The sequence below is a fragment of the Solanum dulcamara genome, chromosome 12 (genome assembly GCF_947179165.1).
Source record: "Solanum dulcamara chromosome 12, daSolDulc1.2, whole genome shotgun sequence".
NCBI classification, from domain to species: Eukaryota; Viridiplantae; Streptophyta; class Magnoliopsida; order Solanales; family Solanaceae; genus Solanum; species Solanum dulcamara.
This window is the reverse complement of record NC_077248.1, coordinates 26670519-26697703: the sequence shown is the minus strand read 5'-3', so window position 1 is coordinate 26697703 and position 27185 is coordinate 26670519. Positions and strand designations below refer to the sequence as shown.

General features: G+C 35.3%; 1 protein-coding gene across 2 annotated transcripts; it reads right to left on the bottom strand.

Annotated features, from left to right (window-relative positions):
* Positions 1–12201: 12201 nt before the first annotated feature.
* LOC129876012 (BRASSINOSTEROID INSENSITIVE 1-associated receptor kinase 1-like) lies at positions 12202–26300 on the bottom strand. Of its 2 annotated transcripts, XM_055951293.1 has the most exons (11): positions 25748–26300; positions 24735–24867; positions 24582–24653; positions 18903–19046; positions 17834–17905; positions 17666–17737; positions 17500–17579; positions 16874–17005; positions 16457–16798; positions 13874–14268; positions 12202–12886 (listed from the first exon to the last, which is right to left on the bottom strand). In XM_055951293.1, exons 1-11 carry the CDS (start codon positions 25833–25835, stop codon positions 12569–12571), a joined length of 1848 nt encoding a protein of 615 aa, XP_055807268.1. In that variant the 5' UTR covers positions 25836–26300; the 3' UTR covers positions 12202–12568. The 2 variants fall into 2 exon arrangements, with proteins under 2 accessions (XP_055807268.1, XP_055807269.1); XM_055951294.1 differs by lacking the exons at positions 24735–24867; positions 25748–26300 and adding an exon at positions 19958–20048.
* Positions 26301–27185: the final 885 nt, after the last annotated feature.

Sequence of the window (27185 nt, the reverse complement as noted above, 5' to 3'; positions counted from 1 at the left end):
TAATCTAAAATACATAACCAAAAATTCAAAGTAATCATACCGAGTTCTAAAGGTCGTCTTTGGAATGTCACATTCCCTTACTTGGAGTTGATGGTAACCCGATTGGAGATCAATCTTTGGAAAGTAGCTTGCTCCTTGAAGTTGATCAAATAAGTCATCAATCCTTGGAATGGGATACTTATTCTTAATTGTGACCTTGTTCAACTGCCAATAATCTATACACATTCGAAGAGAACCATCCTTCTTTCTAACAAAGAGAACTGAAGCACCCCATGGAGAGATCCTTTAACTTTTTCAATTCTGCCGGAGCCATTCGGTAAGGAGGAATGGAGATAGTTTGCGTATCGGGTAGGAGATTGATACCAAAGTTTATTTCGCTTTTAGAAGAATACCTGGGAGATCTTCTAGAAAAACATTTGAAAACTCATTAACAACTGAAACTGACTAAAAAGTAGGAGTCTCAGAGTTAATATCTCTAATCTGAACTAGATGGTAGATGCAAACTTTGGAAATCATTTTTCGAGCTTTAATACATGATATGAATTGACTCTTAAACATGGAATTATTATCTTTCCATTCTAGGATAGGCTCATTTAAAAATTAAAACTTAACCACACTGGTTCTACAACATATAGAGGCATAACATGCATGGAGCCAATTTATACCAAGAATAATATCAAAATCGATCATATCAAGCTTCACTAGATCGACGGAGGTGACTTTATGAAAAATTGAAATTGGATAATTTATATAGACACGTTAGCCTTAATTAACTCACCTACGGGAGTATAAACAGAAAAATGTTCCATTAATATTTCGGGGCTAACATCAAATCTCATGGCCGCATAAGGAGTAACAAAAAAAATATGCACCCGAATCAAGAAAGGCATAAACATCATAGTGAAAGACCCGTAACATACCGGTAACAATATTGGGAGTGTCCTCCACCTCTTGCCTACCATGAAGAGCATAGAACCGGTTGTTACGTCGACCACCCTTAGGTTGATCTTAGGAACCTTGTTGAACTTGGCATCCATGAGAAACTTGTCCTTGAGAACGAACATCCTTAACCCTACACTCCTTAGAATGATGACTCAACTTGCCACATCTATAGCACAAATTCAAACCCGCTAGATATTTTCCCTTGTGGTTTTTTCCACACTTTTTGCATGCGGTGGTAGCTTGGCCAATCGAGGCAACTTCTTGAGGCTTAGGATTGGGCAGCCTATCTTTTTCAAACCTTGGATTAGTATCATTTAAAGAACCTTGACCGAAATACCTTTGATGAAAATAAGGACGCCCACCACTTCCAGACCTAGCATGAGAGAAATCATCAACATCAGTCATTGCCCTTTTGGACTCCCTAGTTTTCTCCCTTAGCTTTTCATCCTCTATTTGCTCCATATGGATCATAAGTCTAGAGATGTCCATTTCTCGAATCAATATGGCCATCTTGTATTCCTTAATAACCAAATCCAACACACCCAACACGAACTTGCTAATATGAGCTCTTGGGTCGACAACCATGAATGGAGCATATTTTGACAATTGGGTGAACTTGAGGGCATACTCCCTCACACTCACACTTCCTTGCTTAATATTAATAAAGTCATGTATCTTGTCCTCCATCAACTCCAATGGGAAGAAGCGATCAAGAAATACTCTTTTGAACTCTTCCCAAGCCATGGGATCCTCTTCTCTAGGCCTCTCAGCCTTTTATTGATCAAACCAAATTCGAGCAACACCCTTCAATTGGTAAGTAGCCAACTCTTCCCTCACAATTGGGTTAATCCCCATAATCTCCAAAATCTTGTGAATGTTATCAATAAATTCTTGTGGATCTTCATCCACCTTGGAACCCTAAAACTCTGGAAGATTCATCCTCATGAAGTCACAAACCTTTGTTGCTGCCATACCCACATTTGGGTTCACGGGATCTAGCACCTCATGATTCACTTGGGCTATCATGGCTTGAGCAAGTATTTGAAAATCCAGTCAGAATTTAGCATTAGTCACTTGGTCATTCAAGGTATCATCTAGAGTTTGTGGCTCCTCTTCAACATTCCTCCGAATGGGAGCTCTTCGTGGAGGTATGATTCTAAATATGCCTCTAAATATATACTTGATGGGGGCTTTAGGAAAGCTCCTAGATCAACCGAATCATAAGATAAGAGTCAATATAGTCAATATAAAATAAATTTCATCCTTGATAAATGAGGACTCACCAACGACAATTGGAGAATGCTAAGTCAACTCTAGCCATGAATAGGATGATCGTCGTGCGTCCCTGCATTATGAGACAATGTAGGCAAAATATGCATTAGTACATAGAAGGTACTAAATATGTGAGATATGTATGAATAATAAATATAGAACATAATCAATATGAATCATGGGATATAAGATCAATATCTTTTAAAACATGTATAGCATCATGAAAACACTAAAATATTTATCTCATTGGTCAATGCATCTAAATCTCATAATCATCATAAGAACTCATAACTCAACTGAAAATGTGTGGGATAAGATCTTTAACCAACATCTTAAGACCATGTGAGCTATAACAAGGAATCCAATGTAACTCTCACATTGAGAAGAGAGAGTCTACTTTCCAAGGTAGACTCCATGAGAACAACTTTAACTTTGTGAGTTATGTGGATCCACTAGCTAAACCATGAAGGCAACCTACGGGGATAATGTAGTTTGGGATTATAGGTTGCTACTAGGATTCTCTTGGATAACTAACTATGTTACCGAACCAAATCCCACCTAGAGTCCTCTCGGTGGTTAGTCAATATCCTAATAGAATTTATTAGAAACATCATAACATAATCATTAACTTCATCATGAAAATAATCATAAGAGTAGCTCATTAACTTTAGATTCATAGGAATCCATAACTTTGGTGAGAATTATCCTTATCACCATCTAAACATGATTGTGTGAAGATTTTCCTTATCACACCACAATAACTTTCTTGGATCAAAATTGATCATCCTCATAACTTTCATCATTCATCATCAATCTCAACTTCATTTATAAAAACTTTTCTTTTGAAAATCATTGAACTCATAATCAAAACTCATGTAAATCATTATTGATCCTCATAATCATAATTAAAAGTTGCTTCATGTATGGGCATTCATAATTCAACTTAAAATCATGCAAATAACGTAGAATCATGCTTATAATGATCATTGATAATAATTGAAAACGTAATTGAAATAGCTCAATGCAATTCATCAAACTAGGGTTAAAAACCCAATTGAAATTTCATGAGACTTTGAGTAAAAACATTGGGACTCCATGGGTGAAAGGAACTTATGGATCAATTCCCACATACCTTGAATGAATTTGAACTTGAAATTGGGAAAGGAGACTTATTCTTGAAGAAACCCCAGCCAAAACCTTGATGAAGAAGATGAATTCTTGAAGAAACCTTGAGAGAGAAGTCTTAAAGTTATTTGGGAGTTAATAAGGGAAAAGAATAGATTTAGGAGTATGTAGGGTGATTACATAATGAATATACTCCCAAAAATGTTCACATACATAAATGAATGAATTGGGAAATGCCCGAATTACCCTTCATTTAACTAGAAATTGGGACTTTATGAAGGACCCATCATGGTCTGTGATCCCCACCATGGCCCGTGGTGGTGTCGGTGAAGTTAGACTTGATATTAAATCTTGGGAGTTGCAGGGAAGAGTTTTAGGACTCCCTCTACAGAGAATTTCATGATCCATGGAGCTCATCATAGTTCATGAATCGCAGGCACAGTTCACGACCTACAGGAGGGTCTCTAGGATGCTCACCATGAGACCCACCATTTTCTATGAAGGGCTACATGACCCATGGTGGTCAATCATGGTCTCCGCCTTTGGAAATTTTCTGAGGGCCTTAGGGGAGGGGTCACCACGGAGGGCACCACGGATTGTGGTGCTCACCACGGTTTGTGGTCCCTTGTCGTGGTCCCTTTCCTATAAGACTGAGGTTCAGAAACTCCACCACAGTGGCTCATCACGAAATATGGTGCTGACTATGGCCCGTGATCTCCTTCATGGTTTGCACCTAGTGTGAAAATGTGCATTTTTTCGAGATTTCATCCTTTGTTCCTTATTTTTCCAACTTTCTAACTTTCGGGGTCCTACACATGTGTTATTGATTTTAAAGGTAATTGCGGTGACCATTTTCCTCTCATAGAGTGCACGTACAATAATAGTTATTCAGATGGAGTCATATGAGTCTCTATATGGGTGAATATGTAGATCTCATATTGGTTGGTTCGAAGTTGGTGAAACTGATTTGATAGGGACAGACTTGGTGCATCATGCTATGGAGAAGCTGAAGATTATCAAGAGAGGTTGAAAATGCATAGTCAACAAAAGTCCTACATTGATGTTAGGCGAAGAGATTTGGAGTTTGAGGTAAATGATTGGGTTTATTTTAAGGTTTCATCCATGAAGGGTGTCATGAGATTTGGAAAAAAAGGAAAGCTTAGTCCCCGTTATGGGTGAAGATATAGATCTCGTATTGGTTGGTTCGAAGTTGGTGAAGCTGAGTTGATTGGGCTAGACTTGGTTCACCAGGCTAGGGATAAGGTAAAGATTATCAAGAGAGGTTGAAAATCGCACAGAGTCGTCAAAAGTCCTACAGTGATGTTAGGAAAAGAGATTTGGAGTATGAGGTGAATGATTGGATTTATTTTAAGGTTTCACCTATGAAGGGTGTTATGAAATTTGGAAATAAAGGGAAGCTCAATCCCTATTATACTGGTCCCTACCGAATTTTAAAAAGAGATCGTAATGTAGCTTATGAGTTAGAGCTACCATCAGAGTTAGGAGATGTTCACCCAATGTTTCACATTTTTATGCTCAAGAAGGTCTTAGGAGATCCTTCACTTATTGTTCCTACAGAAAGCATTGGTGTGAAAGATAGTTTGTCTTATAAGGAGATTCCGATTTAGGTTCTTGATCGTCAGGTTCACAAGTTGAGGACCAAAGAAGTTGCATCAGTCAAGGTTTTATGGAGGAATCAGTTTGTTGAGGAGGCTATATGAGAATCTAGAGAATATATAAAAGCTAGATACCCTCATATATTTGTTCCTCCTAGAGTTGATGTTGAAGGTAATATCCTTTTCTCACCTCAGATTTCATGCCTATTCGTGTATCTAAGTGTTTCAGTTATTGCATTACATTCATGCCTTGTACAATTTCCTAACTTGGTAACCATTCGAAAACGAATGATTCCAGAGGGAGATATTGTAACACCTCAAATTATTCTAACTTAGATCAGTCTAGAAAGCCCAGGTAAAGACATTAATTTTTCTAAAGTTGTCTAGTAGGGGTATCATTTACAGCTTGTAGAAGTTTCCACGGACATAGATGGTCATGTGGATTTGAACTTCAGGTACTGGAAATGGGACCATAGTCTATAAACCAATTTGATGAACCGTAGAAGTTTCTATGGGCCATGGACCAGATCCGTAGAACAAGTCATGAGACTAGGAAATTTTGAGTGTACAGGATGAGCACCTATACGGATCGTAGAAGGGTCTATGGAATGTAGAAGTGGTTGCAGACCCAACTTCAGAGAAATATACCTTAATATTTCTTCTATGGTTGAACAGGATGACCCGTATGAGGTTCCACAAATCGTAGAAGTGCCCATAGACCCCAACATTAGAACCCTCCCCCCCCTCCGACTTTAAGGCACTTTCTATAAGAGGGATTTTATGATTTGTAGAATCTTCTACGGACAGTAGATGACACCCGTAGATGGTTTCTTCCAGCTTTAATGAAGGATATTTGTGTCTTTTCCCATCCTTTCCCAATCCAAGCATCAAATTTTTAGGATTTAATTAAGACCCTTATCAGTATCATTCAACACTTTCCCATGACTTAGAGTAAGGATTCAAGAGGGGGAAAGGCTAGGTTTCAAGCGACTTCTTCAAAGTATTTTAAGGATCTTGTTCTTCTAGGAATGTAAGATTATTCAGAGTGTTGGACTAAGTTTATCTTCACTCCCTACATCTAAATTCGGTCAGTAAAGATTAATCTAGGGTTCTAAACCCAAGTTCTCCTTGTATTCTCAAATTGAGTTTGGATTCGTTCTATTGAGTTTCAAGTATTATTACTGAGTATATGTTTCTTCGTGTGAATTCTGATTCTTGGATTATAGTTCATATTATTTCTCACATGAACCCTATTTAATCGAGAAGTTGAAGTTGTTACATTGTTATTCATTATGCATGATTTACAAAGTTTTAGTGAGTTAAAGTATTTTGCATTACTAATTCATGATGCATGATTTTCAAAACTTAAGTAAGATCAAATGTTTCACATTATTTTCAAGAAAGAGTTTTAAGTGAACTGAAGGGTTTCAAATGCATTACTTGTATTGATAAAAGCACGTCTATTTTTAAAAAGAGCATAAATAATTTCAAAAGTAATTTCAGTTAGTTAAAAAAGAAGTTCAGTATAGCTTCAGAGAAGTATTGTGAGCATTGACTCATCATAGACAGTATCACTATTATGAGCATTATTGCATTATTTTGGGAGTAGTATTGAGCACCAATTTGGGTAAGAGTTTAGATAACTCAAATCCCATAAACTACGTAACTAGCGTAGGATAGGATAGTATAGTTGGTTCAAGCAAATCCTCACCTCAGTCCCTGATACAAACTTTTTTAGATGGATGCCCGACTCCTCACCTCAGTCCCTGAAACAGACTTTTTTAGATGGATCCATAAGTTAATTTCGTTCCTTACTCTGGCAAGGTATTGTATGAATCTAGCAGCATAGCGGGATATTGTATCATTACGAGGCTCATAGTGATGATTGTTGGTTAGAAAAACTCCCTAAGAAGTAAAGTTACTATTTTTAAATTATATATATATATATATATATATATATATATATACGTATGTGCGCACACACACATTGCATTATCTCATTTGTGAAGTTTGCATTCTCCATTGTTACATGCATGATTCACATTCAATCAAGTTATTATTATCATTATTCCTTTTCAGTTTGGTTATTATTTCATTCATCTATATTATATGCCTTGCATTTCATGTACTAACGTCTTTCGACACTGCAATATTTTATGATGAGGATACAGGTGTTCGAGATCATCAACGGGCGCTCCATTGAGATCATATCACCATCAACCTTTTGGTGAGACCTCTTAGATTTTGGAGGACTTCTTTTAATTATGCTTTTAGTTCAGTTATTTTTAGACACTTTTGAGGTAGTCGTGGGTCTTGTCCCAGTACCTATTCATAGTTAGAGGCTCCATAGATAGAGTTTAGTTAGTTCAGTCTTTTCATTATTTTGTTTTAAAAACATTATTTCCTATTATAGTCATTTTATCTCAGATGTATGAGTTACTTTAAGTATTCTAAATTCTTACCTTTTTATTCTTCCGCACTTGAATTTAATCTCCTGCTTAGTAGTCAGTCAGTCCAAGGATTCGCTTAGAACCAACAATGACTTTTGAGTGTTGGTCATGCTAGGGTATAGACTTGGAGAGTGACATTTCCAAAGAGATTATGGTGGCTTCAAATATTTCAGGTACAATAAACAAAAAAAATTCAATAATACAAGTCTTTAAAACCAAGTTATCTTACTCTATTTTCTATGTTCATAAGCCTATCAAAGTACTCCTCGATGGTTTTCGACTCTTTCATCTTCTGCAACTCAAAGTCTCTAATAAGGTGTAACACCTGCATGCCTTTGATATGATCAAGTCCTTTCCATTCTTCTATGAGATAAACCTAAATGTCTTTTGCTAATTTTAAAGACATAACATGAGTGAAAATTGTTAAAGAGACTATTGTAAAGAGACACGTATTTGTCTTAGACTTAAGATTTTGTTGTCCTTATGATTTCTGATTTGAGACAGTGTTGGGTTTACGGGTAGTGGAAGAACTTCATAGTCTTCATCGATTACCTACCAAATATCTAAAGCTTCTACATAGGCTTCCCTCTGCACCGCCCACATGTGAAAATTTTCACCATTGAAGACTCCAGGTGCCATTGTCGAGAAACTTGAGCTTTCTTCCATGATTGAACTTTTGGTGCTTCTGGTTGTGGTGCTCGACCCACTTGGAACACTCACTCACTAAGAATACTCACAAATCCCACAAAAAAAGGCTCTAGATATCAATTACAGGTAATTTTAAGAACAAAAGTTTATCTGAAAGCAGAGAATATAGCAATAGAAGAGCACTTTTATTGATGTCTTCAAAGTACATTTATAATACCTGAAATAAAAGAAAAGTAAAACACGATCCTAGCAGATTACTAATTCCTAAATAATAGAAATAAATGGCTAACAACTAATTGACTAAGTCTTATTCAAAATCTGAAGGAGTAAAAATAAATTTGTTGCAGTTCAAAGACAAATTCCTAACAATATCAATATGTATATATATTGTATCAATATTGTATAAAATAGTGTATAATCGTGTATAGATAATGTACAACTATGTATCAGAGGAGTGTGTGTGTATGTTTGTATACTAGTTTTGGAAATGTGCGTTGCACGTTTATTCCCTATTACTATATAAAATTTGAGCATGCCTAATCTCATTTTGATAAATATTTATTACATTATATTTTTATAAATATGATAGACCGTGTATTGATTAATGTGTTTATTTATAGAGCTTACTTTTGCATTCAAAAAAAGAGAAAATTATTTCAAATATAATCTTCTAGACTAAAATATCTAAATATATGTTTCTCTATACAAATACAACAATGTCAACTAATTCTTTTCATTTAATTTTTAGTTATTTGTTTGCAAAATAGGAAATGTTAAATTATGTAAAACAAATTAAGATAATATAGCATCTAATAAAATGTAATATATCTATGAACTCTTCCTCTAAATTTAAGAAATGCACATAAATATCTTTAACAAAATTAATAAAGGGCAATTCGGTGCACTAAAACTCTCGCTATGCACGGGTCCGGGGAAGGTCCTGACCACAAGGGTCTATTGTACGCAGTCTTACCTTGCATTTCTGCCAGAGACTATTTTCAAGGCTTGAACTTGTGACCTCCTAGTCACACGGCAGCAACATTACCAGTTACTCCAAAAGAAAAATATATATTTCCACAAAACCTGCAACTTTTAATATCTCTGTTAACCACCTTCCACCTTTGATATTCAACATCTTACGATCTTCATTTATAGTTTGTTCATCTGCACACATAGGAAGAACAACTATTCAATACACAAAATATATTTGAAACAAGGCCTAAGTATTATATGATATTATTGAAGAACTCTCGTATATAAAAGGAAAGAGTAGATTGCATGAATATCCAAAATATTATGATAAAAAATGATTCTCGATAGTATCTGAATAACCGAACAAAATGACCTCTCACAAAAAGACTAACAAATTATATTGTTAGATGTTTAATATATTATTAATTAATCGTATATGATTATCAGAAAAAGTTACTATTATATGAGACTTGAACTCAGTTTTCCATTGGTAGAAGAAGCCAATGGGAGACAAATTTGATGGAATGCAGGCAGGTGCAGACATGCAATCGATTTGCAGCAAAAAAACCACCTTAGTGAGCTAATATAAAAAGAAAGTAAAAAATAACAAAAAATAATGGCGGAATGACCTGAGAGACTCTTATACTTGGCTTCATTTGTAAGTTGGACCCTTATATTTTGCGAACTGAACCCTTAAACTCACTGAGACACAATATTTTAAACTCCTTTCTCATTCGATGTATGTGCGTGTAACACAACTGATTACACATAGAATTTTATGTCATTTTATAAAATTTCATGTCATTTTTAATGTCACATAGGAAATTAAATATTAAAAAGAAAGAAATAAAATTAAAAAAATAAGTTCGCACATTCTGAAAATTTTCAATATCATGTTCTTCATATTTTCTCATAATTGAGCACTAAATTCATGTCAAATTGGTCTAATTCTTCCTATTATCCTTGAATTTTTTTACACTAAAAGTTCACCAACACAAACTCAACAAATTTCTATCACAATTTTGGATTAATTTCATCAATTCACAAAATTCATTTATTGTTCTTGAAGCTTCTTCATGAAGCTTTTCAACTTTTCAATATACACCATTACTCTTCACAAACAACTCATACAAGATTCGAAAAATACTCATGAAATCGATGGGAGTGTAGCAGAAGGGTTGTGGAAACATTGCAATAAAAGAAATTTTTGAGTTGAAAATTTTCATTTTATTTGAGAAAAACACTACATACAACTAGAGGTGAAGGTGAATTTTTCAATCTTATCTCTCATTTTCACCTTGTATTCCTGGAAATCTTTTCTATTTTTGACTCTCAAAATTTCAAGATTATCTAAACTTCATTCTTTTACCAACAAAATTCGAAAACCTAGATTTCAGAAAATTCATAGAAAAAGAGTTTGAATTTCAAAATTAAAGAAACTAAAATGAAATTTTGAGATAAGAGATTTGGTTGGCTTGGGTGAGGGGTGCGGGGCGTGCGTGAAGAAGAAGAAGGAGGAAGGGGATGGGGATGGGGATGGGGTGGGAGTGGGGGCTGAAGGAAGAAGAAAGTTGCAGGTTAGGGGTGGGGCTGAAGGGTTGATTTTTCTCTTTTTTGTTTTAATTTTTTAAATATTTTTTAATATAAAAAAAGATACTCATTCGCTTTAAGACACGTGTATTCAAATATTTTTCAACTCAGCAATATCAAGGTCACGTAAGTTCGGTCAATGGTCAAAGGAATTTAAAATATTGTATTTCGGTGAGTTTAATGGTTCAATTGGCAAAGTCATAAATATAAGGGTCCAACTTACCAACGGAGCCAAATATAAGGGTCTAGCAAGTTATTCTGCCAAAAATAATTTATTACAGAGACCATTCAATACTCTTTAATATTTGTTTGGGATTCCATTTAGTATATTTTGTAACGTTTCAAATGAACATCACTCATCATCTGCATTAAATCCCTTACAGCAAAAAAAATTCATTAAAAAATGAACCAAATACTATATTATACTCTGGTAATCTTCTTATTGGAATAAGTGGAAGAAACTCAATAACTCTCAAACCATTAATACTACACGTTTCTTAGAATTTGTCGGCAACATTAAAGTATATTAGTAAAGAAATAATTATTCATATACAATCAGATGAATCTGGTCTCCATTAAATTATTTTTTCCAACCTTTTAGCTTCTCCACATTTTGGACATGCATAATGATCAATTGGTGATCTGAAACATTAATGTAGGTTTTGACGAAAAAAGTTCTTAAAACGATGGTTACTATTTAATATAATTATTTAATATTTAATTAAATTTGATTTAGTACAAGAGAAAAATAGTAATCCAACTTTTTCTCACTTTTAATAATATATTAGATTTTTTGCACTAGCGTTGCAAGCGAAAAACTAAAAAGTGAAAGAACAAAGCATAAGCTTTTGCGGATGATCAATATGAATCATTGTATCGTGTACACACACACAAAAAAATTACTTATACAATATTTATACATTGCATACCATTTTTTTTTCAATTCCAACCAACTCAAATCTCCTTTAAATAGCCCCAAAATTTAGATATGAACGCATCTCAATGTTTTGAGTCTTTTGATATATTATTCACTTGAAACGATTCACGTTTGCCGCACATCAATCATTAAAATCAAGCTTTGAACATGAAAGAAGAAGGAGAACAACGAATAAATAAGAAAGAAGAAGGAAGGGAGGAGGAAAACAACCATTAATGGCCAGAAGCAGATCAAAGAGTGATAAAAAAGAAGGAAGAGAAGAAGGCATCAAAATGCACTTCGCATGCAATAACATTGACCAAATGGCCATTTATGTAATCAGGTAATAATTGGGTTATTTGGGTATGAAATTTTGAATCAAAGGACATTTTGTCTATTTTTTCTTGAACTTAGTATTAATTGGATCATGACTTATTTATGGATTTGACCTGTTTTGATCTGCTCAATCTATTCGTTTGTCACCTAGTTTGGAATACCGGAAGATCAAAGGAAAGAAAAACAGCATACAAACTGTTGTAAAAAACGAGACGATGAAAAGCTAGGAGTATCTGTATTAAATTTTTCCATCTTAAAAGATTTGGATATGCTACTTATGCAGAGGTTTCATTGGTCTATAATACTACAAAACTCAGCCATCAAGAGGAGCCAGTGAACAGGAAAGAAACTTCGATTGCTTTAAGTTTACAAAGTGTTTATTCTTTTAACAAACGCCCCTATCTGATACATTCGAAAAAGAGAAGGTGCAATGATGCTTTCTACAAACATTCCTGCTGTGAATCGATTGTCATGTTCAGACCTGTTGTAAATTGTAATGACCCAATCACCTATACACATTTGGACGTAATCAAATACAATACAACTGACTGAAACAAAAAAGAAGGAAAATGGTATGCACATATACATTTAACCCCAAAAAAGAAAGGAAGAAAGATGGTATATACCAATTACAGATACAAAGAGGATTTTCCCTCAAAAGAGTCAGTCCTATATGTGCTGATGGCAGAATAAATGAAAGATCATCTTGGCCCTGACAACTCATCCGGTCGGATATTAGAAGTGGAGTCAGCTATTATCCAATCAGTACGGGGGTGGTGGACATGGTTGAAATCTTGCCGGAACATCTCCTCCTTTTGCCATTCCTCCCACCTCTCAGCAAGGCCATCACCTTCAAGCATTCTTACAACTTCTGACATCTTTGGACGTTCCGCAGGCGTACTCTGCGTGCAGAGTAGAGCTACCTGAATGAGCTGCTCCACCTCTTCTTCATTGTAATTCCCTTGAAGATCTGCATCAACTAATGTTTCATATTTCTTGTCCTTCAGGAGTCCCTTCACCTGAATATCCAGTGGAATGTTATAAGTCAAATGATAGCCGTGCACGCAACCATATGTGCCATCTCAAAGAGCAGAGTCACTTGAAAAGCTAGTAAGATCTGAAGGGAGACTAAGAAAACATCACATCAGTGCACGAGGCTCAAACACAGCCAAGCCTTTCTGATTGACATTAGCGGCTTTGCTGTCTATTAGTGCTCATGTTGCAATTACAGTTTTTGTATCCATCAGACACAAGAAGAGGTTTGGAAAAGCTTTTATTTTTAATAGTCACTTCGTAACAGTTTGACCATCATCTCCTTTTCCTTCTCCAGGATTGTGATCCCACATGAAACTACCCTTTCTCAAGGGCTCCTGAATGAGTACCTCTCCTAAAGTATACTTTTTACTATATCTACCCCCATCTACAACATGACCGAAGTGACATTAATATGGCAGTTGCAGATACACCTTGGATTATTTGAATGAAAATCAAAAAAGAAAGTATATTTTTCTAATCTTCAGAGAGCATCAGAAGTGAGAAGTGGAGATGCACATTTTCTAGACTAGTGACAAATTGAGGGGATGAATTTGGCAACCTAACTGTTGAAGCACCTGCAACAATAAGATAATGAAAGTAATCTACTCTAATCATAACCTACATGCTCGTGCATTTTAGCAATGAATGGTTAAATCCTTTGAAACATAACTGCAATGAAGGTTACTTTCACACCACAAAACCACAACAAATAATAAGCAACAATGTAGGTCTCGTACCACACTATTTCTTCAGGATGAGCACATCAGTGTTCAACCACTAACAGTACAGTAGAAAAAGATATCAAGCTTTGACTTATAGAAGAGAAGAGAGAGTTGACATGATCTTTTCAGAACAATTCCAAGACAGTTCATTGATAGCAGAAGTGACTTGACCTTTCTGAACAAATTCAAATTGTTGATTGATAGCAGGAGCAAAACAACTAACGCATACAGGACAGTATAAATGCTTACCCAATCTAGCAACATGACATCATCATCATTCGCAAGTCTAGCAAGATCAAAAGCCCTCTGCCCAGTTATGAGCTCTAGAAGCATAACCCCATAGCCAAACACATCAGTTTTCTCAGAAGATTTACCAGTAGATAAATATTCAGGGGCAATATGCCCAATTGTACCACGTACAGCAGTGGTAACATGAGTATCCTTGTAGTCCATGAGTTTAGCTAACCCAAAATCCCCAACGACTGCTTCAAACTCTTCATCCAACAAGATATTTGCGGCTTTGACGTCACGATGAATAATTTTAGGATCACAATGATCATGCAAGTAAGCAAGGCCTCTGGCAGATCCAAGTGCAATACGCTTCCTTTTTGGCCAATCAAGTGGGCGCTCTGATTCTGGCCTCTCTAGAAAAAATATAAATTATCCCATGAGAATAAATTCAAGCTATTCAGCAAACTGGAAACAGGTTCTTATTCATGCTTGAATAAGTTATAAAAAGAAAACTGATCTTTTGGGTCAATCTATATCTAAATCATAAAACGCCAAGTCATGAGGCACTACTTCTCTAGTTTCACACAATATTAAAAATATTTATTCTCTTTTAAGACATTTAATTCTTTGTTGACTTTCAGATGTGATCATTAAATACATTTTAATCATGAACTGCGGTCTCTAATATTCAGTAAGATAACAAGGATAGCACCACTTGTGAAATTGGTCCATAGAACACAAGCAAAATCATAAACAACATTGACATCTTGTTAATTATACATACCCATCTTGAGAACTCATACAAAACTCAATCACTATAATAACTAATAGTACAATGAAATTGACGTGAAGTTTCCACCACAATGGCTTACACTACTGCAGTAACTTTTTCAAATCTGTTACAAATTAATGAAAGAAAAGTTAAAAGACTAAAGGCTTATCATTAACATTAGCTATTGGCTTTTTTTTTTGTGGTTACACCAGCCATGTTGTATGGGTAGAAATATTGGCCATTCAAGAACTCTCACATTTAGAAGATGAAAGTGGCAGAGATGAGGATGTTGCGATGGATGTGTGGGTATATTAGGAGAGGATTAAAAATGAGGATATCCGAGACAAGGTGGAAGTCACTTCGGTGGAAGACAAGATACGATAGTGAGGTTGAGATGGTTTGGGCATGTGATGAAAAGATGCACGGATGCCCAGTGCAGAGATGAGAGAGGTTGGCTATGGATGAGAGGTAAACCGAAGAAGTATTGGTGAGAGGTGATTGGATAGAACATGACGCAGTACTAGCTTACCGAGGATATGACCTTAGATAGGAAGGTGTAGAGGTCACGAATTAGGGTAGAAGATTAGTAGGTAGGGGTACGTCCATACTAGTAGGTAGGAGTGCATTGTCTTGTTGCCCTTATTAGGAGCAGGGTCTTCTCGACCATAAAGTCACTAAAGCAATTGCTTGGAGCCCCAATTTTTTGGGGGCCCCCACTTTCTCCCAATGATGTATATATATTGTTAAAAAACAATGTTTCATGTATTGAGAAATTTGAAAAGAATTTTTCGAATAGAAAATATAATAATTTTTTTACCTCATTTAATATAATTATTGTTGTAATAATTGAGAAATGAAATAGTATTTAATTAATTGTAGCATCCTTTCTAATGTAGCTATTTATTTTGTTGTCTCATTTATATTTTGACGATTACCACGAACCAACATTATTATTCTTATATTTACTTATTTTTTAATTTTCCTTTCACTATTTTTATTCCTCATTACTTAATGTTCTAAAGTCTCTCAAACGGTCAAACCTTCTATGTTATGAAAAATCTATTATTATGTGTTTATAAAAGATCAAATTTCTTTTTTGGTGTCTTTTTCAAATTTCAAGCACCAAAACTAATCAACACTATTTATCATTATATCAACTTATCAAATTCAGCATAACACTATTTCGATATCATTACATAAACTCTTCATATTTTTTAGTCAGGTTTTATTATTCTAACTTTATATTATATATTTTTAATTGACAAAAAAATATATACATATTTTTCATTGAAAATATATATTGTTTACATTCTTACTTTATAATGTCCGCATATATCCTACTTCTCCAGACCTCATTTGTAGGATTACACTAAGTATCTTATAATTATTCAATTTATATATGTTGACTAAAAAGAAATAAGGCCTCTCTATGAAGTTTGGCTTTAGGCCCCAAACTTGTTGAGACGGACCTGATTAGGAGTCGTAGTACTATGCTTGTAGTTTCTTGTTCTTCAATTTCTATTGATATCTGATGTTTCGTGTAGTTCCATTATAGTATTACTTTGTTGTAGTACTATTCTGATACTATCTATTGTTTTTGTTACTATCTATTCTCTCTTGTACTTCCATTACGTCTTTTTCTGGACTATTTTTGTCTTGAGCCAAGGGTCTATCGAAAACAATCTCTTTACCCGACATCTGAGGCAGAGATAAGGTCTGCATACACTCTATCCTCCCCGGACGCCACTTTGTGGGTATGTTGTTGTTGTGAGCCTGACTAAAGGTGAGCAAAAGGTAGAGGCAAGCACATGAAATTGAAAAAGAGATACCTCTTAAACGTGATGCAACACTTCCATTCTCCATGTAAGGATAAACAAGCACCCGCTCAGTGGGTGTCATGCAAAAGCCCCGTAAACGAAGTAGGTTTCGGTGTACAGCCATGCTGATCATTTCTACTTCTGTCTGAAACTGTAACTCCCCACCTTGAGTACGTTCCTCTTTTAGTCTTTTCACTGCAACTAAAGAGCCATCAGCTAACCGGCCCTTATAAACCTTACCAAATCCACCTCTACCGAGTATATTTCTGTTGCTAAAATTATCGGATGCGACTTGTAGTTCACGCAAGGAAAACCTTTTGAGTTGTCCCAGATGAACTTCTGGATCCTCCTCAGCTGCAAAAGCAGTTATAATCAGTAAGAACACATCAAGTTGAAAGCACAATTAACTTAGATTCAATGTGTCCGAACCAGGAACATCAAAGAAGTGCTCTTGTGGTTTCCTCCGACGCCACCAAGCAAGAAAAATTGCAGGAGCTGCAAATAGAAGAGCAGCGCCTGCAGCAACTCCTCCAGCGATAGCTCCAGTTGCGGTGTTGCCCACTGAAAAGATGATTAACTTTTTATGTGTATGACCAAAATTTTAAAATACAAGCAATTCTAAAAAACATATGTTAATTTTGACACACTATCACTCACACTTCAGAGTTTACAGTAAATCTAATTTCCAACAAAGAAAAAGAAGATGCTGATAGTATCTCCAAGTTTATTTGAAACTTTTTGTTTGGAAAGGCATGCATGCTAGATAACCACAAGACCCCAATACCTGTATAATTGATCTAAAAAAAATTAATTGATAGTGCCTAAAGTAATGGTAGTTTATTTTTTCATAAAGAAAAAGCTTTCATAAGGGAATCCTGTCTGGGGCTTCATCTCTTCAGTCTTCCCCAGGCGACAAGGCCTTTCCTTTATTCCCATAGCCAGCTCCCCTTCTTGCGAATAACTAAAGGGTTTTTCATGAAAACTAAATTGGAACAGGGAAAAAGGAGAGGTAGCACAATTTCATAACAATATAAATACAAATTATTTCAACAAACCTGAAGATGACGATGAGGGCGTAGGAGGAAGAGGCGGAGGTGGAGAAACTGGAGGAACATCCAACTGATTATTAGCAAAACTGAAATATAGGTACTCAGTCTTTAGATATTCACTTTTGTAACTTCAGGAATAGAAAGGATCTACAAATTTGTGCTTCTAACACACCTTATAGGAGTAAAAAGTGAAAAGGATCCGTTGACTGGAACTGGTCCTGTCAAATGGTTGTTTGAGAGATCACTGCATTACAAGGCAATGACAATCAGCACCCCAGAAGAACTAGACAACACAGACAGCATACAGCATTGATAAATAAAGGAACAACTTTATACTTACAGTACTTGAAGTGCAACAATGGTGGTTAGAGACATGGGAATACCTCCACTCAAACTGTTATTATTGAGCCTCCTTCAATTCAGCAATGAAAAAAAAAAGGATAAGAAAAAAGTAGGTTGATCAAGAGTAAGCGAAGATAGGAAAAGAAGGTCGTCAAAGCAATACTGGTCTGGAGCTCGTTACTCAGTACATGTGCTAAACGTAGACAGTACATCGACTAATGTAGACAAATATATGTAAAGGACTAGATGATCCTGAAAGATTAATTCCAATATGCTAGGAAAACTTGTTTATAGTGTTTGCAGGTTGAGAATCACATTCATAATCATACATACAGTATTTTAGCAATCAACCAAGTCCACAGGCCCTTTTGCTATTAAGATGAGAAGTATCTCAATATTGTCTTTTTCAGTTAAGCTGCATGGCTGTGAGTCTATATCGAGAGAGACCAAACAACCACAATTTATTTCACTAGAAAATAATTGAATAATTTTAGAATTATTTTTTTCAAGTCGGTACAAATTATTCTCGCATTTTATTACTTTTTATCTTTGTTTATTGTACGGAAAAAGACCATTCCAATCACCTGGTCTTCACTCAGAAACCATTCAATATTTGGGAAACAAGAATAAGGTATGCCAAGCAAATCTACAAACTTTCCAATACAGAACAAAGACAGAATGAATCATACAGATACATTCCCTGTTGACCTCTCAAACTACAAAGGTTTGTTCGCTGACAGGAGTGGTGATTTTCATTACGCTTCCACACATCAGTTTTTTTGGACAAAATGCTTTCACCCATCAATCAAACATAAATAATAGAAAAGTTACAGAACATCATACAGCTTTGCTTGAAAATATAGAAACTACAACCGCATTTGCACGCATTAATATAGATGCTGCTTTCTTGATTAAAATAAACATAGAACTGAACTAACCTTCAGAAATATAAGGTAAAGATTTGAAACATTGAAAAAAGAAAATAAAGCCAAAATAACCAAACCAAAAAAAGAAACAAAAGGAGAAAATGAAAAAACGCAAAAGGAAACAGAACAAATAACTCGTACAGGAAGCGTAATTTCTGAAGCTTGCCCAATGAGTCAGGGATTGGACCAATTAAGTTGTTCAGGTAAAGATCCAAGCTAACCAACTCTGTCAAGTTTCCCAGTTCATTTGGAATTTTTCCGCTTATGTTATTACTATAAAGTTCCCTGAAATCAAAAAGAGCGATATCATTAGCAAGTTGTTCTGAGAAATTGCAGACCATGCTGCTTAAGATGATATATGCCAACTAACATGTGCATGATCTTGTTGCACATTTGAAGTGTAAAATTACTTCCACAAGCTACACTCATAAGTAAACAAGAAAAAGAGAACAGATGTACTAAAGGGTCGTTTGGTAGGGTATATAAGAATAGAACTAAAAAAAGTGTATTAGTAATGATGAGATCAGTTATGCTGACATTATTTTTTGTCAACTATTTGGTTTGTTGTATTATAAAAATAGGGTGTATAAGAATAGGAAAGTACTGGTATTATTTAATGTGATGGTTTACTATGTATAAGAATAATACTGAATAGGGTGTCCATATGATGGAAACACTACCAAACAAGGGATTAAATAATACCAAAGCTGATACCAGTACTATTTTCTTTAATAACTCCGACCAAACGACCCCTAAAAACAGTAGGGGTAAGGTATTACTACGAGTGTAGACTAGTAACTACGGAAATCCCCACCCAAACAATGAGTATAGACAAGTAACTACGGAAGTCCCCACCCAAAAAGAGAGTATCATGATTTTAGCACCCAATTTCAGAATTTGGCAAGCAAAACATCAAGCGATAGTAAATAACACCTAGATCAAGTGGTAAGTTAGAGATCTCTGGATTTCAAGATTCAGGGTTCAATTTTCCTGAAAGGAGGTTTATTTTTTACCTCGTATAGATAACTCTATAATTAAATAATTGGTTCTGTGACCGAATGGCCGCCCCCTAATTACTAGACCACCCTGCTTTGATTAGATTATGCTTTCATTGTCAATCTCGGCGAAAATAGTTCAAAACATCATTAATCGCTTCTTCAAAAAAAGAAGAAAAAAAGCTAGAGAGAATAACATACTTCATGTTCAGAGGATTCTATCACCACAAAAACTTCAACATCAATATAATGGAAGCAGGATAGGTTATTTGCACCCACTTTCACTGGAGGACTGCTGGTCCAAAAGGGTCCAAAAGGGTAACAATGAGAACATTAAATAGGGCAGTAGAATGAGCAAATCAAATATCTGTTAACATCACTATGTAAGGCGTCAAAGTACAATCTTATCAATTAATTCTGAGCAAATGTACCCTCAGAAAATGAACACATGCTTCATCTCTACATGAGAAAAAGGTTAAATGACAATTATTAATATCACCAAAACCATAGCCCAATGTTGCATAACTCGAACAGGATAAAGAGACGGAATATCCACTATCAAATAACGTCCCTCCCTCCAAGTACAATATAGCTTTTTTGGCCAGTTCACTTACAAAAAAGGAATTTGACCAGCATGTTATATAAAATTCAGCTAGAAAAAAAAAGTAAATAGAATAATTGTTGTTAATGCCATAAAGTGAAGTGGCCTTTCGAAAATATCAAGCAATACTATTTTGTAGTAATTTTAATTCTTGAATGCCAAAAAAGCTTCTTTATTCAGTAAACGATCAGGTAAATTGGGACTAGAAGGAGAATCACCAGTCAAACTGGCTTTTCCTTTTATTTTCCGGTAACTAGTCAAATTTGCATCTTTGCGATTGTACCTCCAAGAAAAATTAACGATGGATATTTTGAATTAGGGTGTGGATGATTCATAATATCAACTTGGTGGGGCAGTACACTTTTAATAAGTCAACACAAGCAAGTTATCATGCGCACCAAATTGACAAAAAGAAGAAGGCAGCATCTGCATCTATTCCCACTATAAAAGTATCAAAAGATGCTACTCTCCACCTCACAATTCTTCAACAAAAAGAATTGAAATTAAGGAATGGAGACAAGACCCAGGAGTCTCCAAGACAAAATATTTGGAATACAAGTTCAGTGACGTAATGTGCCTAATGCCGATGTGTAAGTGAAGCTTGATTCACAGGTCATCCAAAGAGAGTAAGCTTCAAAGTATCATGGGTCTATTATCCAAGGAAATGGGGAAATTGATGATGATGTCACATTTTGTATTGGTGCGGGGGGTGAAATGGAGGCTCACATTCGGAGTATTGCGTGATAAGAAGGTTCCATCAAAACTTAAAAACAAGTTTTACAAAGTGGTGGTTAGACCAACTATGTTGTATGAGACAGAGTGTTGGCCACTCATGTACTCTCACGTTTAGAAGATGAAAATTGCAGAGACGGGGATGCTGCGGTGGATGTGTGGGTATACTAGGAGAGATAAATTTAAAATGAAGATATCGAGGACAAGGTACGAGTTGCCTCGATGGATGACAAGAGGCGGAAAGCGAGACTGTGGTTCGGACATGTGAAGAGGAGTTGCACAAATGTCCTATTGCGGAGGTGTGAGAGGTTGGCTATGGATGATTTAAGGAGGTGTAGAGGCAGGCCGACAAAGCATTTGAAAAGAGGTGATTAGATAGAACATGACAAAATTGCAGCTTACCGAGGAAATGACTTTAGATAGGAGTTTGTGGAGAACACAAATTAGGTAGAAGGTTAGTAGGTAATAGAGAGTTGTCTTGCTTATCCTTCCTTACTAGAAGTTAGTATTTCTCCGATAGTTGTACGTCCTCAAATTTCTGTAACTATCTACTATCTCTTGTACTTCGATTATTGCATTATTTTGTTGTAGCTACTGTTTAGAATGTTTTGACATACTTTTTTAAATCTTCTTTGATATGCTCTTCCATTAGAATGTGGACTAGTACAGACAATTGTATTAAGTAGTAGCTAGAGAGGTGTAGGGGCCAAGGTAACTTGAGTGGGTATAAAAGGGAGAGGTGGTGGATGGAGAGGTCCAAGGAAAAGTGGAAGCCAAAAAGGTTGTTTATGTGAAGTTAGTGGAAAGCAAAAATGAGGACGACGACGAATAGGGAGAGATACAAGACGATGAAGAAAGAAGCGAGGATAGCAATTATTGCAGCTAAAACAACAACATTCAAACGTTTGTACGAAGAACTAGAGGACATAGGTAAGGAAAAGAAGTTGTATAGGCTCGTCAATGTGAGAGAGGAGGGATCGCAACCTAGACCAAGTGAGGTGCATTAAAGACGAGGATGGGAAAGTATTGGCGGAAGAGGCACACATTAAACGAAATGGTAGGCACACTTTCATAAACTCTTAAATGTAAAAGGGGATAGGATTATTGTGCTGGGAGATTTAGAGCACTCCAAGAGTCATCGAGACTTCGGGTATTGTAGGTTTACAAAGTTTGAGGTTTGGGGGCAATTCATAAGATGAGAAGGGGAAGAGCGATTGATCCAGACAAAATTCCTGTGAAATTTTGGAAAAGCGCACGCAAAGTAGGTAGGTTGTGGCTAACCAAGTTGTTTAATATCATATTTAAGACGACTAAAATGCCAGAAGAATGGAGGTGGAGTATAATAACCCCATTGTACAAAAACAAGGGTGATATTCAAAATTGCAACTATAGGAGTATGAAACTACTAAGATCACTATGAAAATTTGAGAGAGACCGGTAGATTTAAGGATGAGGAGGATGTGTATGGTTTTGAAAATCAATTTTGATTCATGGCGGAGCGATCAACAATAGAAGCCATCCATTTTTTAAGGAGATTGTTGGAGCGGTATAGGGATAGGAAAAGAGACTTATATATGGTGTTCATTGATCTAGAAAAGGCACATGACAAAGTCCCAAGGGAGGTTGTATAGAGATGTTTCAAGTCTAGAGTACATACGTCTTACATTAGAGAAATTAAGGACGTGTACAATAGAGCCAAGACCTGAATAAGAACAGTGGGAGAAGACTCGGAACACTTCCAGTTGAGATAGGATTGCATCAAGGATCAACCTTTAGAACCAAAATATCTTATCTGAGAGAAATTGATGATGGATCAAAGCAAAATTCAACCAAATCTCAAATATGTGATAGATGTAGATGTTACCAAAGTGCTAGCATGTCAAAAAACTTGGGTAAAATCTGGCCTGAGGCTGAAATTCTAAAGGACAAATTCTGAAATCAGAAAACCTGTTGGAAAGGTAAAAAAATCATTGGAATACCGTTGACTATGGATGGGTAGGCTCGGCTTGAGAAGGTGAGTCCCACATAAGAAAGAAGTTCATTGGAAAGTGGCCAAAAGAAGTGCCAACGCATGTCTGAAGCATCATCGAAGACCTCGTGCATGATGGGTCTTCTGTTGGAGCTTCTTTAGAGGTTTTGCTCACCAGAGGTTGATCTACCTTGTGGTGGTGTTGGTTTACTTGCACAACACCAATAGAAAAGAATGTTGATGCAGACAGTGGTCACCGAAAAAAGTTGAAAGTGGTGACTTATTTCTTCTTCCAAGAGTCGTTGCTGGTATGTTGTGCAGCAATAAATTCTCTCATAAACACCCTAATACCATGTGAGAAAATGAGAAAGAAGCTATGACAAAACTTGATCGTTCACTCAGGAAATTGGGGTTTAAATAACTATGTTACATGCCCTAATAAAGTGAAGAAAATCAAACCATAATTAAGGGGAGTAATTCAAGCTATATATTATATTTACATAATCTAGAATACTCATGAGATTCTAATGATACTTAACGCTTTTCATAACTCAAGGACCTTGAAAAGCAAACTTATTATCTTTGAATAGACATTATTTACCCAAAATTAATCATGTACACAAATTAACATTTTTTAACAATTGTTTGGGGATATTAAAAACTTATTGATACAACAACATACCCAGTGTAATCCCACAAAGTGGGGTCTAGGGAGGGTAAAATGTACAGACCTTACCCCTACCGTGGAGGTAGAGAGGCTGTTTCTGATAGTCGCTCAGCTTAAAAAAATATAAATAGTTCAAAGCAGTATAGAGAAAGAAATAATGGAAATGAAGAAGTCATGAAAAAATACTATAGACAACCTGATAAATCAACTTGAAGGGTAGTCATAACCAGATAAAACGATAATTGAAGTACAAAAAAACAACAGATAATAACCATACTCAAATGACAAGAAACTACAAGAGTAATACTACGACTAATAGTATGGCTAATAGTAGAGAAGAATAGGCGAGACAACGCTTAGCAATCTTCCAGTGGACTTATTACTTCCTCACACCGACAATGTACAAAGATTCACTTTTTCTAATAGAGATATCGTTCGGGCCCACTAGTGTGTGCCTCAACTAATCTACCAAATACCTGCTATCTTCCACCAAGCCACCAACTTTAGGCAGATTGAAAGAGTTCGCATAGGGTTGCCTCAGCTAGGATTCAAACCTTGTGTCCAAGGCTGTTACTCCAACACTTCGACTGCTAGGCCACTCTTTATGGGTTGTTCTAAGATTTAGTTGTCTAGGACAATAATAAATTTTGTAACACAAAACCATTCTAGGGCACTCAAAAACTAGATACTTCCTTCTGTAGAAACAAATATATACAACCTCAGTTTACATTTATGTTATGAATATTGATTAACACGATTATAAAGAAAATTAACTGAATTTCAAGAAAGCATGGTCTGGAGCAAGTCAAAGAACAGCCTTTAACATCCTTGAGACATATTGATTCAATTAACTTACAAGTACTGCAATTTCTGGAGTTGGCCAAGCTGTGGTACCAGTTGACCTGATAAATTTGCATTTCCTAGATCACTGTGTAAAAAATGCAACCAAAATTCACAAATGAAACCACAATATGAAAGAAAGAAAAAAAAAGGATTTTGTGTAGCTTACACTCTAGTCACACTATTTTCATTGTTGCATGTCACATGGAACCAAGTACAAGGACTAACAAGGGTTGCATCCCAACTCTGTAGAACACTATTAGGATCAGCCAAATTTGTCTTCAGAGCATTCAAGGCATCACCTGTCTTACATAAAAGATGATATATCAGTGATCAGCTCCACACACATTAAAACCAACAATTTTTTTATATTAGCTACAGCATAATTCATCATTTGCCAATCCAATATTTTCTCTTCTTCTTTTTTGTGTGTGTGGTGGGGGGGGGGGGGGGTCATTTTCAGGTTTACTTCAAGTTTGTGCTAAAATTTCTCCTGCTAGAGCAAGACGACTCCGTAAATGTGTTTAATTTCTACACTGTGGAAAAATCTAACTACAGGTAACAATTTAGGCTTAATATATCAATAGCAGTTAAACTTGTCAATAAATTTCATTTAGACACTCGAACTACGGCTTATTCCAATTGAACACATGATTAAGTTTTCCAATTGGACACTTTCAATTCAAATTATGGAATGACATTTGCACGTATTCTCAAGTTTCCATGACATAGATAAGTTAACCACTTAAAATATATCATTTAGTTATACGTATCAAGTAAAGCCTCAGGCATGCTCTAGTTGATGTTGATACGTATAACTAAAGGAGATGACATAATCTATGTAGTTAGCTTATATATGTAATGGGCACTTGAGAATATACATAAAAGTCTTTTCAAAATTTGAACAAAAGTGTTAAATAGGAACACTTTATCAGATGTTTAAGTGCTTAATTAGAATAAGTGGTAGTTTGAGTGTTTAAATGAAATTTAATGGCAAGTTGAAGGGGTTGTTGATATATAAAGCCAACAATTTATAACAAGCCTCAACGAGTAACTGGAAAAGCTGTTAGCAACCTGCTAAGTAACTTATAATCTGAGACTTGATCAATAAACTGTAGTTTAAGTTTTTGACTCCACATATTTTTGCCAGTGATGAAAAGGAAAACCCAAAATGGGACAAACCTTCAGCGTTACCGGCGACCGGTGACAAGTTCAAAAGCAGCCCAATTAAGCAGAGAAATACCCAGATCGCCAACACCGACTGATCCATGATTCCCGGTCATCCACACCTTTCTACAGCTAAAAAACAAGATTCATCATTGAAACATTCAGATAAAATAGAACTCATCCACCCAATGGCACTCAGCTTCAAAAGTCAAACCCACAAAGCAAGAACCCAAAAGAAAAAAATGATTGAAATCCCTAATCCCCAAAAGTGAGGTCAATGCAGTAATGAGACTAAAATCAAAGCAAAGGGTCAGAGAGAAAAGGTTTTTTTGAGGGTAGTTAGAATTCTCTTGAAAATTGAGAATGGCAATGGAAGAAGAGATACAGAGAGGAAAGAAAGTTGGCACAAATGTTTTTTTATTTTATTTTTTGTTTATGAATTATCAAATTCAATGGAGGAATGGTATAGGTGTAGCAGTCGTTGAAGAATAAGAGAGTTGGTCAATGCTTCTTCTGCCTTTCACTCTTGGTCTATTCTTTATTTGAAACATACAAAATTGCAGGTTGGATTATGCAATTCATTATATCATCATTTCGTAAATTACCAAAAAAAAGGATTTGAAGCTTTCACACACACCACCCTTTTGACACGTAGTTTTGACACAAGTAAGAAGTAAACATACCAAAAACTAAATGAGATTACACACAAGAACTGAACACACCAAAAAGTTAATGGATTCCATATAATGCAATTAAAGTTTTCTAAAATAGCAGGAGTATATATTTTTTTTTATCAAATATCCCTGATGGAATTTTTTAAAATATTACTCTATTTGTTTCAACCTTTTTATTTGGTTTTAACTTGACATAAAATTTAAGAAAGTAAAATGACTTTAGAATCTTATGATCTTAGACTAAAGATATATATAAAATATTCTTTAATCTTGTACTATTAAACATTAATGAAAAAAATTAGAATTAAAGAATTATCAAAAGGAAATAGTTAAAACTAAAGAGTTGTCAAAAAAGAAAAAGAGACAGTTTCTTTAAAACAAATTAAAAAAGCAAATAAGACAAATAAATTAAAATGAAGAATTACATCAACATAATACAATGTTAATAGGATGGACATATGTGAGTAAGTTATGCCTTAATTGCAACTCCCCTCTCTTATGAGTTATATATATTTACTTTTTCTAAAAAGTTGTTTACCGAAAGGTACTCATTAGCACACATTACACATAAAGTAAATAGATTTAAAAAATGAAGAAGTAACACATGAATTCAACAAGATTTGGTTAAGCCTTGGAACAAAAGTAGATAGAGTTTATCATTGTGAATGACAAGAATTGAACGGTATAACAAATCTTCAATTATAACCTTTTATATAGATCACAAGTAATTTTTAATCCTACGAGCAATGATTTCTCCAACCTACAAAGACAATAGTTTT

Bases quoted from the DNA above. Each gene is read 5' to 3' on its own strand.
- LOC129876012 (XM_055951293.1), bottom strand. From the start codon at position 25,835: ATGGATCAGTCGGTGTTGGCGATCTGGGTATTTCTCTGCTTAATTGGG. The intron at 19,047-24,581 runs GTAAGTTAATTG...TTTTGATTTCAG, and splicing joins CTCCAGAAATTGCAGTACTT to GGAACTTTATAGTAATAACA. The intron at 14,269-16,456 runs GTATCTCTTTTT...TATTTTTTCTAG, and splicing joins TGTTGCATCACGTTTAAGAG to AGAGGCCAGAATCAGAGCGC.